Here is a 19,630-nt window from a genome sequence, read left to right as displayed (position 1 = left end):
TGTCACAAAAGAAATTTGGAAGGACTCCTTCTTTGCCTATTTTTCCAAATAATTTATATAGTATTGGAATTAATTGTTCTTTAAATGTTTGGTAGAATTCACTTGTGAGTCATTTGGACCTGGGGATTTTTTTCTTAGGCAGCTAATTTGTGGCTTGTTCAATTTCTTTTTCTAATATAGGGGCATTTAAGTATTCTATTTGCCCTTTTGTGAATCTGGGTAATTTATATTTTTGTAAATATTCATCCTTTTCACTTAGATTGTTAGATGTATTGGCATATAGTTGAGCAAAATAGCTCCTAATAATTGCTTTAATTTCATCTTCATTGGTGGTGAATTAACCCTTTTCATTTTTGATAACTAGCGATTTGATTTTCTTTCTTTTTTCAATCAGATTAACCAGTGTATCTATTATATTGTTGTTGCTGTTTTTCGTAAAACCAGCTCCAGCTTTATTTCAATGGTCAGTGGTTTTTAAATCTCTCACCTCTCCCATTTGTCCTTTGCCATCTTATTTTTTTAGTTGTTAGTCATTTTTCAGTTGTGCCTGACCCCATTTGGGGTTTTCTTGGTAAAGATGCTAGAGTGGTTTGCCATTTTCTTCTCCAGCTCATTTTACAGATAAGGAAACTGAGGCAAACAAGGCTAAGTGACTTGGCCAGGGCTGCACAGATGGTAAGTGTCTGAGGACAGATTTGAACACAGGAAGAGGAGACTTTCTGATCCCAGGTGCTGACACTCTATCTTGCCATCTTTTTTACTACCCACTTACTACTCTACCTATTCCCATGTTTATTTCATTGTCTGGATCAGCTATCCCTGCGCTCTGTTACCTTTCCTTCCCCAAAGTCTGCTGCTTTATTCTCCCTGTCTCTCATACTGTGCTGCCATTTTACAGGTATTTACAAGCCATTAATTCCTAGCACATTTGTATTTCATTTAGATCATCTTGTCTCCCTTGCAGCACAAAGAACAGATGATATTGCATTTTCTTTTTGTTGTTTCAGGTGATGACACCAGAATGGAGAAGGTAGAACTGGCTCCAAAGCAGATTTCTTCTGATATAGCATCTCATGGTAGTAATATTCCTGGCACCCTCAATATGAATGTTCCCCAGGTTTTAAAATTTAGAGAAACCTGTGAAAGTGATGGCAGATTCAAAAGAAGGCAGGGCAATCCCTCTCGCAAAAAACAGTATAAATGTGATGAATGTGGTAAAAATTTCAGTCAAAGCTCAGCCCTTATTCTTCATCAGAGAATCCACAGTGGAGAGAAACCCTATGAATGTGATGAATGTGCAAAAGCTTTCAGCAGAAGCTCAATTCTTATTCAACATCGGAGAATCCACACTGGGGAGAAACCTTATATATGTCATGAATGTGGGAAAGCATTCAGCCAAAGTTCCAATCTTTTTAGACATAAGAGAAGGCACAATAAAGAAAAAATCCTAACAGTGTCATGAGTGTTTGAAAGCAATCAAAATCTTTTCATCAGAAGAGAAGACTCAATAGACAAAGATCCTTTTGATGAAATCAGTATAGTTTTAGTGGGCATAAATTCCCTGTTGAAGATCAGAAAAGCCACTGTGGAGAATGTGAAACGTTAATCACCATTTCTTCCTTATATAGTAGTACAGTACCATCCCTATCAGACATTTGAGAATCCTAGCTCTACTTCAGGCAGTCACCCTTAAGTCCCACTTGTTGGGGATAATCTATTAATTTATTCTGTTTCCATTGCCATGTCAGCTAGATGGCTGTTTGCCCCCTTCTCTAAAAATGTCCTTCCTAGATAATTTCCCCCTATTTAGAGTAAATGTAAAAGTTTTATAAGGTAATTCGTTGAAAAGATGGGCACTTTTTATTTTTAAAAATGCAGCATAGGAATTCTGGCGACAAGTCAGAAGACATCTTTTTCAGCTCTTCTATTAGGCCTATTGATTTTGGCCTGGATCTAGAATTTCATTGGTATAGAGAATATTTTCCACTGTACATCCACAATTCACACTATGGTCACACAGCTTGTATATATGAGAGATAGGACTTGAACTCATATCTACCAGATTCCAAAGCCAACACTCTTATGTACAACACCATGTAGTCTCTCTTGTTATCACACTTTAATATAAAGATTCAGGCTTATAGGAAGAGTAGCCAGAGAGTTATAGGCCCCAAAATACATGGTTACCATTATCTAGGATGAGAGATTATTGAGGTCAAGAAATGGACAAGACTCCCAGGTTAGAAAACAGGCATACTATGATTGAGGCTAGTAAGAATGTAAATAGTCTGTAGTTTAGAGCCAGCTCATTGACAAGAACAAGATGTTTCCCTGTGTTTGTAGGAAGCCTCTAGCTTTAAAAAATGTGTATATAAAATAAGCTACCAAATCAGATTATCACATGATATGAAAGTATATTGTAACAAATTGATGTTATGCTAAGTGGTCGTAGCATCATCATCATCTAGGAAATGGAAAGTTGTAGAGTAAGGCTTTTTCAGTGTATCTGCAGCATTGTCTAAAAGGATCCCCTTTATTAGCTGAGTTGTATATCTAATTATATTGGCAAGCATATCTTTATAATGAAGTAGTACGATTGATTGGGCTATTGCATCTTATTGCAAGTATCACTTAAAATTGAGGCAAAGGGAACTTTAGATAATTTTGTTACAAAATTTCAGAAGTCTCAGTACCTGAGAGGCTATTTAGTCTAACCCATAACTTAACAGTATACACCAGATAGCTCAATACCAGAAAAAGATAACTAGCTAACACAACTATATAATTTAGTTAATGGATATATTTCCTCAACATAAATTAAAAATTGACTTGCTAATACAAATAAATCTTGAGATTTGGGGTAAGCTTAACCACTGTTTCCAAACATAGAGTTGAGATTTGAGTCTGGACTCATGAGGATACCACAAAAATGTAGAAATTGGTAATACCTGATTTAAAGAACTTGCCAAAATCTTTTGTATACATTCTTCAAAATTGAAGTTAAAAACATGTCCGCTATAGTTTATAAGTTTTAAAGATTTATTATATTTTTCAGCAGCTAATCAATACATATTGGGCACATATAGTAGCACAGAAATTGTACCTACATGTTTAATGGAAACAAGTGTTCTATTTGAAAATAAAGTAACTGGTTTATTTATTTAAATTACTTTGACAGAAACTGATAAACTAATTTTCCCTTTTGAGGGATTCATTATGCGTATTATAATAATACACATTTTGTTAGTGATAATGCCTGTGTAACATACTCCATTGACTATATTCTTCTGTTATGCTTCAATTACACTACTGGGTAGAAAAACATCAGATATAAAGATGAGACATGAGAAAGAAGAAGGAACAGAAGGTACCTGTAAGTGGCCCTTTGGTCTACTTGTAACTGCCACAAAGTATAATCATTTCACACTTCTCCCAAGATTATTAATATATCTAGTGCTTTGGATGATTCCAAAAGGTTGGAATTCGTGTGGGCCAGTTAACAATATATGTGACAAATACATAGCAACTAGTCATTAAAAAAAGCCAGTAGGGAGAAATGAATGCACAATGGAGCTTGTTTATAAATATGCCGATAGTAATTATGTCATGTGGACTATAGAGTTAAGTATGTATATATGACTATGTATTGATATAATGTATTATTTTATGTTATAGAAAATGAAAAGGTCTTTTGTTTGGGACTCATTCTCCTTGTGGCTGAAAGGAACAAACCAATGACCAATAAAGCAGTGACCTTCCCATAGATAATCATTGTTGTGTGTTATTCCCCCAATAATTAGATGATAAGTCATTGCTTTAGGACTTAGATACCTTTCATATGAAACTGAACAGTCTAAATCAGGTAAACTGAGGGGTACACCTACCCTCATTTGGTTAAGCATTCATTCAGCAAGCATTTATTAAGTGCTCAAAACATACCAGGCTCTGGGGATCCAAAACAAAAACAACCCCTGCGCTGATGTTCTGCTGGGGGAAACAATGATTATGTGGATAAGTAAGTACAAAAAATATTCAAAATAATATGGGATAGGGGAGACGTTCTGAACAATTGGAGGAATCAGGAAAGAACTTGGGTAGAAGATGACACTTGTACTAAGCCTAGTTGAAAAATAGGAATTCAAAAAAACAAGTGAGGAGGGGAGTATATTCTAGGTATGGGAGATGACCTACGGCAAGGCTCAAAGATGGGAAATGAATGTCACGTACAGCAAGTTACGCCAATCTGTATACAGTGTGTGTAAAGGGTACGACATATGATAAGCCTCAAAAGATAGGGCATACCCAGATTATGAAGAGCTTATAAACACCAAGCAACAAAGGAGTTTGTATTTTATTCTAGCAATTTAGTATGACATGATCAAAACTTCCCCTGGGGACATCTGATCACAGTATTCTTCCTTTTTTTTTTTTTTTTTGCCTTATGGTAAGGCGATCGGGGTTTATTGACTTGCCCAGGGTCACACAGCTAGTAAGTGTTAAGTGTCTGAGGCTGGATTTGAACTCAGGACCTCCTGACTCCAAGGCCAGAGCTCTATTCACTGCGCCATCTAGCTGCCCCAGTATTCTTCCTTTCTCAACAGTTGTTTTGTTTTTTGTTTTGTTTTTTAGTGAGGCAATTGGGGTTAAATGACTTGCCCAGAGCCACACAGCTAGTTAGTGTTGTGTGTCTGAGACCACATTTGAATTCAGGTCTTACTGACTCTGCCCCCCTAACAGTTGAACAGGCCCTTCAAAGTTTTAGAAAACATGAGGTCGCTATCTGGCAAATGTAGACAATTTCTAGGCACAATCAAGATATTTAGTACCTGCTATTAGTTAAATGAAATAACCTCCAAACACAGAAGATTTAGGGAGGATGTGATAGTTGTCTTCAAATATTTTAAGTCTCATCATGGAAGATATATTAGACTTGTTTGGCTTAGACCTAGAGGGTAGACCATATAGCAATGGATATTTTTGCAGAGAAACAAACTTTGGCTTCAAATAAGGAAAATATTCCTAACAGCTATCTAAAAAATAGAATGGGCTGTTTCAGTTCAACAAACATTAAGTGACAACGATGTGAAATACATTGCCCTGAGAGCTGGGGGTACAAAAACGAAACTAAATAAGTTTCTGCCTTCAAAGAATATACATTCTATGGTGGAAAGGTAGTGGGTTCCCCTTAACTGAAGGTGTTCCAGCAGAAGCTGGAATCACAGAGTGGATTAGGATTGAATTTAAATGGCCTCTGAGGCCCAAATTCAGATTCTGAGATTCTGTGATTTTACAAGTCTTTAATGCTTTTGATTGCAAGAACTAAAACTTCGAATTAGTTGTAGTAGAAGAATATTAGCCAATGTACCTTACTTGTTGAGGTTTAGGGGTCCTGGGACTGCGATAGCAACACGTGGGTCCTGCCCGAATGAATTTGACCCAAGCCTTTTTGCAGCCAAAGACAAGGTTTATTAAAACACAGATAGAGGGTGGGTTTGATTCTAATAATCTGCTCTGGGTAGATGAGATTGACTCTTTATAGAAAAAGGATCTGGATGAAAGTGGCCAGTAGGCTGGGGTGATTGTGAGGTAACAGAGAACCCCAGGGACCTGGACCATGTGGCCAAGAGAGAATGGGGTCTAGATAGAATGAACGGTGGGAAGTAGCCAGGGGCTACTGGAGAGAACAGACAATGGAGGACTGGGCAACAGAGAATTGGGAGATTGGGTTTAGGCTAGAATGGGTCAGTGCCTCTGGCAAATGCCAGAGACTTGGATCAGGTGGGAAAATTCAAGGAGAGTTCAAGGTGGGGTTTCCAGGGCCGATAGATACATGGGACCCAAATTCTTTTGGGGTAAGGGGTGAAGGTTTCAGCTTGGGCCAGTACTCGGTCATACTGACTTAAGAAAAATTTGCCCAGTGAGTTGTCTATTCTGGCTCAAGCTTTTTGTTAGAACTAATAAAGCAGAAATCAAAATTTTTGACCAAAAGGACCAAATTTTCAATTTCCCCAGCCATTTAACCAAAAGAAATTTAGCTCTGCATTTGTTTTCAAGCATTCCTGAAATTCTATATCATCTGACCCAGTTTTCCTCCCTCCTTTCATAAAAAAAAAAAAAATCTTGTAAGAAGTGTATATACAGTTCTGGTCTTTTTTATTTCTTTGTGTATTTCATATTTATAATTTTTATGGTATAATATCCCATTACATTGATATACCATAATGTATGCATTCTCCAAATAAACAGCAAGCATCTATTAAGTGCCTACTATGTACCAAGCATTGTGGTAGGTGGTGGACTCCAAAAACAAAAGTGAAACAGTCTCTACCCTTAAAGAGCTTACATTCTAAAGGTAATTTGAGGGATGTGGGTGCAGGTGCAGAAAGACACTAGGAAAGTCTTCATGTGATGCTTGCGCAGTCTTAAATGATTTAGGATATGAGTAGTTTCAATTTTTTTGTCCTTTCCAAATCTTCCTTCCTTGCCCCCCCATATGTGTGTGTGTGTGTGTATTTTCCCATTCTGACATTTTAAATGACTTATTTTAAAGTCTTTGCCATCCTAGCAGGTACAAAGTGGCATCCTGACATTATGTAACCTTCTAATGAATGCATTACTGGAAAGCTATTGGAGAAATTGTTTCAGACACCTAGCTTAACAATTGTTATCTGTGGAAAAGTAGGTTATTGGTAGGTTATAGAGGGTTTTAAAGACCAAATCGTTTATAAGTTTCAAAAGTCTTAGTGCAGGTTTCAATTTTAGTATCCAAACTGCACTGACTTTTGCAATGCCTTGTATTTTATTCTAGAGTCATTAGGAAGCCAGTGGAGTTTAATTAACAAGGGAACGTCATGGTCAGTCCTGTACTTTAGGAAAATCACTCTCTCAGCCGTGCGGAGGGCGGATTGGAAAAGGGAAAGACTCGAGATAACGAAGACCTGGTGGTGACTTCAGTGGCTTCGTGCACAGTGAGATGCCAGATGATGCTAGAGATCCTGTGGAGGTGGAAAGGCAAGACTGGGCAACTGATTGTAAATGTTGGGCAGGACAGGATGAGGACAGTCGCCAAGGTTATGAATAGAGCTTACTGCCCTAAACTGTTCCAAATCTATGGTCATGTGCTTCCAGGGCTCCCCACTCCGGTTTGAGTCACTTCTCTCCTTGCCCGAGCAGGAGAGGACCGGAAGCAGCTCCGCCAGGAGGCTTCTGGGAGAACGTTTTCCTAACATCCTTTCACGACAGCCCGGAAAGGCGAGCCGCCTCCTTCCAAGGCTGGGGGCGAGAACGAGGGGTCTGCGAGGGAAGCCGAGTCAGGCAATCAGAAGTGGGGGGAGCCAGGAGGCTTCATCCTTGTGTCCGCAGGGCTACACGTGGAGGAACCGCCGCACAGCCAGAGATTTGCGAGGAAGGACAGGGAAGGGGGGAGAGGAGAACTTGCGCTTCTCCATGGCAACCCTCTTGTGACGTTTTAAACCCCTTCTCCATTCCCGGCTGCAGAGCCGTTGAGAGTTGAGTATTCCAAGGGAGGTTCCTGTCTGGAGAAAGTAGGGGCCGTGCGCGAGGGTTTCTGGGAAGAGTAGTCCGGGCTGGGTGTGTGCGGAAGTCTTCAAAGGGTCTTCTTGGAATTAGGTGAGTGCTGGGTGGAGGGACTGAAGGAGCTCTGGCCCTCCGCACGCCGCCTCCGCGGCTCTTCTGGGATGGCCCCGGGGGTGCTCGGAGGCTCCGGACCCTGCAGCCGAAGCAGGACCGTTGTTTGTAGAGCGTAGGCCTGCCCTGTCCGTGTCCTCTACTCCTCGCTGGCCCTTCCCAGCCCCACTCCTTCCTTACTGAGCTGAAGGGGAAATTTTTCTCAGAAAATAGGCCAAAAAAAGGGAGTGTTTTCTTAAGTAGCTTTCGATTAATCGTTGCTCTTTCTGGCCAATAAATGAACAAACATTTTTTAAAAATACATACTAAGTGCCAAGCACTATACTAAGCCCTGGAAAAACACCAACTAAATAATGATGCATTCTGTCAAGGAGCTTACATTATATTGAGGAAAACGACGTTTACGTAATTAAGGATACACAAAATAAAAACAAGATAATTTAGGAGAGAGCACTACCATCTCGGGAAAGGTTTCGTGCAGAAAGTGTTGCTTGAGTTGTTTTGAAGGAAACAGATTAAGAGGCAGAGATGAGGGAGTGCATTCCAGGCATAGGATGCAGCCAGTGCAAAGTCGAGAAGATGGGGAGATGGAGTGTCCTTTGTGAAGACCAGCAAGGTCAGTCTGACTGGACTGGAAGAGTGTGGGGAAAAACGAGTGGATATATAAGGGAGTGTGGAAAGGCAGGTTGGGAAAAGGTTGTGAAGGGTTTAAAATGTTAAAACCTTTTTGTATGTGATATTTGTTTGAATATTTGTTTGAATAAAGTATTAAGGAACCACTGGAGTTCATTGAGTAAGAGAGTTATATGGTCACACCTGTGCTTTAGGAAAACCATTCTAGTAACTTTGTGGTGAATGGATTGGAGTGGAGAGAAATAAGGCAAGAAGAGAGAATGGGAGACTATTGCAGTAGTCTGTGCAGTAGGTGATATAGGCCTGAACGAGGGTGGTGAGTGTGTGAGAAGATGGGTGACATTTGAGATGTTAGAGAGATAGAAAGATAAATATTTGGCAACTCAGTAAATGTGTGGAGTAAGGAAAGGAGGTTTCCAAAAACAAACAAAAACTTTGAGCCCAGTCTGGATTAAGAATGAAAGAGCAGACTACTAGACCCTGTTGCTGATAAGGGGCTTATCTCTGACTCCTAGGGTTGATTGGAGTCCCTTTCTCCTGGTTAGTACATTATGATCTTTTTGAAGAGGAATAATGAATCCTTGATCATAGTTACTGAGTAGTCTTGATTCTTGTTCAGTTTATTTAAATAAATAAAGAAATGAACAGGGCCTAAGGTGAAGGTAGAAGTGGGTAAAATTTTTCCATCACTTATTTTTGGTTCACCGGAGGGAAAAAATGGTGCCCTGGCCACCCACAACCAAAAAGCAGTAAAGACCCATATAAGATTTAAGCAGATGTTGCCATAGCATTAAAGATTTTACTCTACCACCTATTTCATCATGCTTAATGCTTTTATAGACTGTATGTATTGTAAATTATTTGAAGACAAAATTAGGGGAGCTGCTTTAAATTTTTGAGAACCACTTTCTGGACATCAATGAATACATTATCCACAGTTCTTAGGTAGTTATTTCCCTAGAATCTGACCCATACACTGGAGGTTTCTCACAGATTTTTAGTTCATTCTTTGTCATTCTAGTTAATCTTCTATTTGTTGTTTTCACAATCATCTCTGTGACTATGTGAATAATAACATTGGTGGTAATTTCTCATATTCATTTAAATTACTCTTTAAAATTTACAGAAGCTTTTTACAATTTTAGAGGCAGTTGGTGACACAGTGGGTAGAGCACTGGGCCTGGAGTCAGTGAGACCTGAGTTCAAATCCAGCCTTAGACACACACTAGCCTTGTGACCCTGGGCAATTCTCTTAAACTGTCAGCCTCAATTTCCTCAACTGTAAAATAGGGATAGCGCCAGGCATAGTGCCAGGTACATGGTAGTTGCAATATGAATGCTTATTCCTTCTCAGTTTGTCATAACACATCTGTGAGGGAAGAAGTACAAGTGTCATTCTCCTTTTACAGATAAGGAAATTGAAGCTCAGGGAAATTTAAAGTTACAGAGCCAATAAGTAGTAAAGCAAAGACTAGCATTACAACCAGAATAGTTAGAGTGCTTTGGCTCTTCTGACCAGATTTTGCTTTCCTTTCATAAAGTTGTGGTTTACATAAGGAATAAATACCAATGTTTCTTTATTCAGTCTTATTTTTCCATCTCATAGAAAAGCAAATATCCTTACTAAATGACTAGGTCTTGACTAGCATTCATTATCATATGTAGTTATTTGTTAGGGTTAGTTATTTGTTGCTGCTGATTTTTTTTTGTTCGATATTCCAGAAGTGGCTTTGAAGAGAAGCTGAAGGTAACTAAGACTGTACACCAGCTGAAGTAAGTTTCCTTCCGAGATAGTCTCATTCAGAATGTCTGCAGAATTGAGTGAGGATTCAATATTGATTTCTCCTACTCTAACTGAAAAAGAAAGTATTTTGAGAGTGAAGATAGAAGAGGACCGCTCCTATGAACAGGGATCTAGCGTCCACTGGAACAGCTGCCATGGTCCAGAGATCTTTCGCCAACAGTTCAGGCAGTTTGGGTACCAAGATTCACCAGGGCCCCGGGAAGCCCTAAGCCAACTCCGTCAGCTTTGCCGTCTCTGGCTTAGACCAGAGAGGCACACAAAGGAACAGATCCTAGAGCTGCTGGTCCTGGAGCAGTTCCTGACCATCTTGCCCAAGGAACTCCAGACCTGGGTTCGAGAACATCATCCAGAAAATGGGGAAGAGGCAGTGACCATTCTAGAAGATTTGGAGAGAGAGCTTGATGAACCAGGACATCAGGTAGGAAGGGGGAAAGGTTATCTAAAATAACTTCTTGATACTCTTTTCTTTCTATATTTTGAGGACACCACTCTCTCCTGGTTTTCCTCCTACCTATCTGACCTCGATTTCTCTTACTCACTTTCTGGATCTTCCTCTAGATCACACCCTCTAACCATAAGTGTCCCCAGGGACACCTATTCTTGGCCCACTTCTCTTCTATACTACTTCACTTGGTGATCTCATCAACTCCCATGGATTTAATTACCATCTCTATACTGATGATTCTTAAATCTACCAATTCTGCCCCATTCTCCTAACTTCCCATTTTGCATCTCCAGCTGCCCTTAAGACATCTCTAGCTGCATGTTCAGTAGAAATCTGAAACTCAATATGTCCAAAATAGAACTCATCTTCCCCTCTAAACCCTTCCCCACTCCTGCCTTCCCTATTACTGTAGAAGGCAACACCATCTTCCCATCCCTCAGGCTCACAGCCTAGGAGTCATCCTGGATTTTTTACTATCTCACACCCCCACCCATCACCCCCTGTCCAATCTGTTGCCAGGGCCTACTGATTTCACTTTTGCAGCATCTCTCCAATATGCCCACTTCTCTCCTCTGACACTGCCACCACTCTAGTGCAAGCTTTCATTGCCTCATACCTGGAATATTTCAGTAGCCTGCCCCATTCCAATCCATCCTCCATTTAGCCACTAAAGTGACTTTCCCAAAGTGCAGGTCCTGTCATGCCACACACACAAACACACCTCTGCTCGATAAACTCCAGTGACTTCCTGCTGCCTCCAGGAGCAAATACAAAAATGCTGTTTGGCATTCAAAACCCTTCATAATCTAGCCCCACTCCTACCTTTCCATTCCTCTTATACCTTATTCCCTGACACATGCACTTCAGTCTAGTAACACTGACTTCCTGGCAGTTCCACACAAGACACTCCATGTCTTACGTCTAGGCCTTTTCTCTGGTTGTTCCCCATTTCTGGAAAGTTCTCCATTCTCCTCTATGACTGCTGACCTACCTGGATTCCTTTAAATTCTAACCAAAATCCCACCTTCTACAGCCATCCCTAATCCCTAACTTCAGTACCTTCTTTCTGTTATTTCCTGTTTATTCTGTAATATAATTTGAGATATATAGATATTTGTGTGTTTGCATGCTGTCTTTCCCATTAAATTGTAAGCTCCTTGAGAACAGGGACTGTCTTTTGCCTCTTTTTGTATAGATTACTAAATGTGTGGGTGTGGACCTTTGGACTTGTCTTGGGGCATCTATTGGAATAGTGAGAAAATAACTTATTTCATTTTGGAGAATGAACCGGTTTGGAATTAGAAGTCCCTATGTGTATCTGTTTTCTCCTGTTATCTGATCCATTTCTAGGTGATAGAATGAAACTATCTTTGCCTTGTTGATTTTTCCTGGAATGTTCTTTTTTCTCTGCTTTATTTCCGATTCTAGTTGTGATTCCCTTCCAACCACCTATCCTCCCCCAATAACTAAATTGATTCCAGGTCTCATTCAGTGGTCGAGCACAAGAAGACCTTATAGAGGAGATGGAACCTCAGGAAACAGCTGAGGAGTCATCAAATATACAGCCCTTGCCCATGGAAAATGAGCTTAAGTGGGAAGCCTGGGAATTCCACCCGCTAAGACACAGTGGTAAGGAGCTGACTTCTGTCTGGTTTAGAATATGTAGCACAAAGATTTTGGTGCCTTTATCAATAGTGTCCTAGAAAACTTTTCTTGCTCATTTACCTTTCATTAGGAAATGCCCCTCTCCAAGCAAGAAAACTGCCTCCCTGTATATGTAGTATGCTCCCTAGTATAATTTTAGCATAACTTCTTGTTATCAGATTGTCATGAACTTCTAGGAATTTTTACTCCCACATGTCAGTTGCATCAGTTATTTCTCCCCTTGTAAAAATTTCCATGATAATTTATTTACCCAAAAAGAGTAAGTTTTCAAATTACCAAGATCTCTTCTAAATACTGAAGTAATTAATTTGATTTATTTTTAATGTGAGATATCACAAGCTTATCTCATTAGAGTTGTCATTACTGTGCTGTTACCCTGTGCACTGTACTTCACCCTAATATTCTATGACATTCTGTATTTTATTTTAAATCTCAATAATAATTTTGTTTAGCTGATATTAGTGTGTCCCTCCTCCCTTTACCTTCCTCCCTCCTGCCTTCCAGCTCCTTAGCCTATACATTTCAGGAATATTTTCTGACTGATCACCATTCATCTGATGGCTAAACCCTTACTCCCTTAAAAAGAAGGAATGTTGCAGCAGCTCAGAATCATCAAAGCTTAGTATTGGAAAGGGCCTCAGAGGTCATATTTCATCCAAATACCTGAAGGATGATTTCATGTTTGAACACTTCAAGTAACATTGAATTCTCACTACGTTTTTAAACTTTCTTAAATGTGTTAATTACATTTTTATTTTCCTCTCCAATAATAACTTTCAAATTCTATCAACTCGTGTAGGTCAGAATTCAAAGAAAAAATACAAAATTCCATGATTCCTATGTTGTTACTTCTCTGACCATATCCTTTTATCTATATTTTCCAATCCTATATTCGGCTTGATCTTCTCACTCTCTGTTTGCTTCTGGTTTTGATCCCTTCATTTAATAGGTCCTTGACTGCTTTTCTACTCATTATGAAAGGCTTTTTTTACTGCCCATAATAATGATTACCTCATTTTTCTCATATTTTCTCACTTCTCACTAATGGTAATTTTGTTTTACCCTCTCTTTCACACTCACCCTTATTATTATTATGATAACATTTCACAGAAATATACAAACCATTAATGTTAATGTGTTTATATTTTATTTATCTGTCTCCAGTACGTTCCCTTCTCGAAACACAGGGAGTAAGTAACATTTGTGTTTTCTATTGTTTCAGATGGTGATACTCAGACTGAGAATGGGGAGTCCCCTCCAGATCAAGAGATTTCTTCAGGCATAGAACCACAGGATGATATTTCTGGCACCCTTAATATAGACGTGGCTCAGATTTTCAAATACGGAGAAATCTGTCAGCGTGAGGGCAGATTTGAAAGAAAGCAGGGAAATCCCTCTCGTAAAAAACAGCATAAATGTGATGAATGTGGTAAACTCTTCAGTCAGAGCTCGGCCCTGATTTTACACCAGAGAATCCACAGTGGGGAGAAACCCTATGAATGTGATGAGTGTGGGAAAGCCTTCAGCAGGAGTTCAATCCTTATTCAACATCAGAGAATCCACACTGGAGAAAAACCATATAAATGTCATGAATGTGGGAAAGCTTTCAGTCAGAATTCTGGGCTTATTAATCATCAGAGAATCCATACTGGGGAAAAACCCTATGAATGTAGTGAGTGTGGGAAAGCTTATAGTCAAAGCTCAAATCTTTTTAGGCACCAGCGAAGACACAGTGAAGAAAAAATCCTATCAATGTCATGAATGTGTAAAAATATTCTCATAGAGCTTGGGCCTTTTTCATCAGAAAAGAAGGTGTAATGGGGGAAGGAGGGAATCAGTTTAGTTTTAGTGGACTAAGTAGTTCCCTCTTAACATCATCCATGTGGAAAATGAGGGAGATCTGTAGTCATTATTTCTACTTTATCTTTATGTTGTCACATCTTTCTATAGACTCTCAGAATCTTAACCTTATTTTTGATATTTATTTCTAAATTTCCTGTTTGTAAACTCCTCTGCCTGCCCTATTTCAAAGCTTTCGTGTTAAGACAAGTAAATTGTTTCTGTATTTAGAATATGAGTCCCTTCAAAGACAGATTTTATGTCCTATTAAAAATGCAACACCAGAATTCTAAAGACCAAATCCCAAAAGCACCATTTCTGACTTTTAAATTATATCGTCTTTTGTTAAAATCTTTTTTGCAAATCAGGTCCTAGGAATTTGATACATAGCTCAAAAGAAAGAGGTAGACCTTTTAATGTAAAACAAAAGGAAATTAATCTATATACATTAAGTGCCTACTGTGTGCTAGGCACTGTGCTAAGCTCTGGGCATAGAAAAAGTCAAAAAACTACCTGCTCTCACGGAGCTCACACTCCAGTAAAGGAGACCACAAACATGTACAAACAAGCTATCTACAGGTAAAGGCATAGAGGCATTAAGAGGGATTGAGAAAGGTTTCTTGGAGAAGATGGATTTTTGTTGGGACTTGAAGGAAGCCAGTAGGCAGAGATGAGAGGGAGAGTATTTCAGGCAAGGGGGACCAGGCCAGTGTCACAGGATTGAAGAGTATATAGCAAGGAGTAAGGTATAAGAAGAATGAAAATGGGTGGGGAACAAGGGTGTGTTGCCCCTTATAGTGCCAAACATAGGATTATGTATTTGATCCTGGAGGTATTAAGGAGCCACTAGAATTTATTGAGTAGGGAGAGGACAGGTCAGAGTCAAACGTTGAAAAGTAGACATGGCACTTAAATCAGAAAAGGGATAAAAAGTAGACATGGCACTTAAATCAGAAAAGGGATAAACTCTTTTATTGAATAAGGATTGATTGATAGTAAGAGTCCATGCATTATGAGCACAATTATCTATCTTTTAAAAAAATGTCCAAAGCTGTCTAATTTGTAGATAGTTTACTGATGAAGTTACAGTACCAACATATATCTTATCAGGAAACAGTCAATTAAAATATAGTTTTAAGATGGGAAGTTTTAGGATATGAGAATGTGTTGTAATGGCACATGTTGACAGGATAGTGGTGTCATCCAGGTCAAATTGGAGTCTAGGAAAAGGATAGTTGGAGAATAAAATTTATCAGCCTGTCCCTAGCATTGTCTATTTGATAATTAAATACCTACTATGTGCTTAGCCCTGTGCTAATCAGTGGGTTTACAAATAACTAATTCCAACTTTCAAGGGGCTTATATTCTAATGTGGAAGGTAAGAAGTTCACTGAGAGCGCCAGATGCCGGCATAAGTATCTAGTCAATCCAGCCAATACATTGCTATGGATGAGAACCACTGAGATTGAAAAAGAAGTAGTGAGCACTTACTGTGTATAAAGCACTGCAAGTTCCTCAATGTTGCTGTAGCTTGGTACCTACCACTATGGATTATAAACTAGTTTTCTGCTGTAAATCAGTGTCTTGAGAATGTAGGGGAGTATAGACTTTTTCTTCCCTAGGGTGTAATTATTGCTGAGTAAGCTGATCCCTTAGAGCTAATGCCACCACCAGAAATCTAAGAGTTTTAGATTAAAGAGTTTGCAAGCAGCCCTTGTTAGCATTCTTCATCTCCAAGTTGAAGCTGCTCTCTATTGTGAGTTCTAAAGCTTTTCAAAAGATCTTGTCTTAATAGCTAACCACTCAGACACCAGGTACCCTTAAAGTTATACCTTTATGTTTAATTGATCACGTGTTCTGTTTAAAAATAAAGTTTTTGGTTTGTTCATGTCTAAAATACCTATCAGACTTCACAAAACTAATTTTCAGTGTTACCAGGTTTCTTAACTTGTCTATAGGGTCATTATAATAATACACATATTATTAGTCACTAGACTATGTACTCCATAGCTCTGTATCCCAGGTTCATTGCTTGGTGGAAATCACCAGTAGCAAAATAAGGCTCTGGGAAAGAGATGGGGAAAAAAAACATGTTTATAGTGACCCTTTGATGCTGACCCTTAGGAATTTTAATCATTTTAGTCTCAAAAATAATTAACTATCTAATGCTTGGAGTGCCTTCAAAGTAAAATGGGATTGTCATTGGCCAGTTAAAAATAGTGGTAAATGAAAGGGCAGCAGGATGCAGAAAGGAGCCTGTTAATAGATATACTGATCACGATTAACCAAGAAATGTGCTTTATAGATTTAGCAGTGTACAAATATGTCTTGATACTGTGTATTTTAAGTTAGGAAAAGGTCTTTTGCTTGGGACTCATTCTACTTGTAGCTACTGAGAGAGAACAAGTGATGTCTAATAAAGCTATGAGCTGTCCCTGAAATAAATATATCTTGCATTATTCCTGACTGCTAATATGAAAGAATAGGGTTGGAACTAGTACGTGAGATTGCAGATTTAAGAAAGATTATATAAAGGAAGCAGTCACCCACACCTTAAATTGCAAGCTGTGCAAGGAATTAGAAAATCCAAAGGCTTCCTTTAAATGGGAGGGTGTTTTCAGAGGAGTTAGGTTAGCTGTTAAGACCATGATATCTAAGCACAAATCAGCCCTGAACATCTGAAAGGATTTATCTTTGTGGAATGCATTGCTAACATCCTCTTTTTGCTGCACTGGCTTATCCCAACTGGAGGCACTGTAGCTTAGAATACAAAGACCCCTTTCTGAGGCCATAATCCTTTGGCATTGCTCTAGCTGATCTTGACAGGATAATGGCACCTCTTAGTAATTAAGGTAGGTAACCTCAGACTTGGATTATGTACATTTAAAAGTTGGAAGTTCCAACTTTCCTCAAATGTTCTTATCCTTTTACCTCATAAGCTGTTTTTCCTGGATACACCATATCCCCCAAAATCTAAAAGGATTTTGGACTCCCTCTACATGAGAATCCTTTCTTACTCCTCTCTACTAATTTGTAGGGCCAAAAGAAAGGAATCAGTATGTGCCTTATACATTGTTAAATCTATAACAAACCACATACCAGTATGGGCACCATCACCTGGAATGGCACCAACTCCAAAAACATTGGTCACAACTTCCTATCACAGGATCATAGATTTAGAACTAGAAAAGGTCCAGTCCTTTCATTTTACAAATGAGAAAACAGGCCTAGAGATTTAAAGTGATTTGCCCAGTATCACATAGCAAGTAGCAGATCTCTTATTTGTGAGACACTTTGATTCCAGATCTACCATTTAAAAAAAAATTCTAATGATAAAGTCTTGTTTTTACACCTGTTTTTTCCTGATACGTAGCACATGCACGAAAATATACACATAATTGAAAATTTATAGAGCCCAATTTGAACCCTTTGGAAAAAAAAATAGTCAACTGAGAGAAACTGTCTGCCACCATATACAACATTCTGTAGATGTCCCCCACTTCTACTGAGAGTATATAGGTGTATTTGATAACTGTTCCCTTGGACAGAGATTGGTCTTTACATGTAACCAGACCCCAGTTGCTTTTTAGTGGTGTTTTTATTTTTGTTATTGTAATTGTTTATCATTTTCTTAGTTCTATTTACTGTGAATGCGTTCATACAAATCTTTTCATGTACTCAGAATTCCACATATTAATAGTTCCTTACCATGCAATTCCATTACATTAGTGTATATACCACAGAGACAAAGAAGAATAATTTCCCTTATACTAATTTAGTCCTTTATTCTTAGTATTCTTCATGGCATTAAAATTTTTAAGGTATCTATTTTAGGTTAACTCTTTTAAGTTTCTGTTATTGCCTTGTAGAACTTGCCCCTGGTCCCCTTTCTTCTATTGTGCCTCACCATTAGGAAAATATAAGTTTCCGCAGGAGATCAAGACAATATTGTCCAATGGTAGGATTATGCAGTTTGTTATTGAGCTGTTTCTTCCATTTATTCATTTTTACCCTCTATTTACCTCAAAATCCATGCCCTCCCACTCTTCTGGATATCAGTTGCCCTCAGGAGCACTGAGGTATGATGAGTGGTCTTTCTGTGCACCAAATCTCTGCAGATAATATTGTAAGGTTCCCATCTCTCTTTATAGACTCTATCTCTCCTCCCATTGGAGCAATCATCGGTAGCATCCCCTCCCACCATTGAAACAAGATTTTCCCCTTCCCCTTTTTCAATCCTTCTCTTTTTACCTCCATGCCCATTCTCCAGTAGGCTGTCTTCTTCCTGAGAGACTGTAGGAGTTATTTTCCTCTCATTGTTAACCTTTGACTTGATTAGGTTACTTCATATATTCCCCTCTTATCATCTTCCTCTCATCCCACTTTTTTATGCATCCTCCCATTTTATAATTTAGTCCTCAAAAACATCGATTCACCTGTAGGTTGGTTGTTGGGAGTTTTATTCCATGAGATTTTAGGCCTACTTCATCTTTGCTTTCATTCTTTTCTCCTATTTATTTAGAAAGAAGTCTTATAATGGTTTCTCTTGTTAATTTGTTGTTGTCCTTTGTTGCTATATTTGTTTATCCTTGTATTTCTTGTTGTCTGGGTTGTTTGAGAAGCAAATAATTTCTCAAGTCTAGTTTCCTTTTTAAGAATGTTTCAAAATCCTTTTTATTATTGATGTCCCAAACCTTTTGTTCTTTCCCCATACCACCTCAATCAATCTCAACATATACTAAGAAAAGAAGTCACTCAGGGTGAAAACTCATCTTTTAACTCTTTAATCTACATCACAAACTCCTTGACATAAGCTCTGATTTTTTCAGTCTCTAAAGAAGTAGCCCTTCTCAACTAAGAATATATATATATTCTTATATCTGGGTGTACAGGTATTCAGGGAAAACTAGTACCTCAGGGCTGTTTTCTACCTTTGGTGTCCACCTGCCACCCAACTTTCACCTGTGGTCCCAAAAAGCTGTATCATGTGCAGCAACCGTATCCCATTAAGCCATTTTGGCAGACAGGCTAAACCAGGTTTGAGAGTAACCAATGGGCCTCAAGACCATCGGTGAGTTAGTGAGGTATCTACTCCAAGCATGTGGAGACTTGGAGGAATAGGCTGATGTGAGCAATTTCTTCCATTGGCCACATAGGTGGTAGAATCAGACACTGTGGAGTGCTTAGAGCTTGGTTAGACATCAAAAATGCCAAGGTCATCCACTGCACCTCTAGCCATTGCCAGTTGTCTTGACTTTTGTCTTGCCACTAGATTTCAATGACTCGGGAAGAGAAAGTGAAGCCAACTACTTCAGCAATTCTGCCTCACTTAAATTCAATTCATGCGTGAGTCAAAAGACATCATTATAAACATTTTTATCTATCTTAAAGTCCTGTGGTGATGGACAAGGGACAAAATAGCAGGTACAGATACACTGGAGGCTGTAGTCACAACCCTGCACATAGACAGTCAGGGCCATAGGGTCATCTTCTTACTGGACTGAAGCAGGGGTGGGATTTGGCAGCCCCTGGGTGTCTGAGCAGCCTTTTTTTAAGGACTATTTTGCTCACCTCCTGGCATGAGGAAGGGGCTAAAA

The 19,630-nt window shown here is 38.9% G+C and overlaps 2 protein-coding genes across 5 annotated transcripts in view; both read left to right on the top strand.

Moving 5' to 3' along the window:
* Positions 1-3,769, top strand: part of LOC114027180 (zinc finger protein 396-like) — a 33,225-nt gene extending 29,456 nt beyond the window's left edge. For 3 of the 4 annotated variants that reach the window (XM_027841142.1, XM_027841125.1, XM_027841130.1), the window contains exon 4: positions 1,008-3,756. In XM_027841142.1, the coding sequence (XP_027696943.1) occupies positions 1,008-1,462 (455 nt within the window). In that variant the 3' untranslated portion in view covers positions 1,463-3,756. Of the gene's footprint in view, positions 1-1,007 lie in introns of all 4 variants that reach the window. The other variant, XM_027841136.1, reaches the window with a different exon arrangement.
* A 3,453-nt stretch (positions 3,770-7,222) lies between these two features.
* Positions 7,223-14,661, top strand: LOC114027172 (zinc finger protein 24-like). Its single transcript, XM_027841111.1, has 4 exons — positions 7,223-7,629; positions 10,003-10,502; positions 12,011-12,158; positions 13,417-14,661. Exons 2-4 carry the CDS (start codon positions 10,086-10,088, stop codon positions 13,953-13,955), a joined length of 1,104 nt encoding a protein of 367 aa, XP_027696912.1. The 5' UTR covers positions 7,223-7,629; positions 10,003-10,085; the 3' UTR covers positions 13,956-14,661.
* Positions 14,662-19,630: the final 4,969 nt, after the last annotated feature.

Source organism: Vombatus ursinus, unplaced genomic scaffold, assembly GCF_900497805.2.
Source record: "Vombatus ursinus unplaced genomic scaffold, bare-nosed wombat genome assembly UNPS02004704.1, whole genome shotgun sequence".
Classification (NCBI taxonomy): domain Eukaryota; kingdom Metazoa; phylum Chordata; class Mammalia; order Diprotodontia; family Vombatidae; genus Vombatus; species Vombatus ursinus.
The sequence above is the reverse complement of the archived record's forward strand: the minus strand, read 5'-3'. Positions and strand labels throughout refer to the sequence as shown.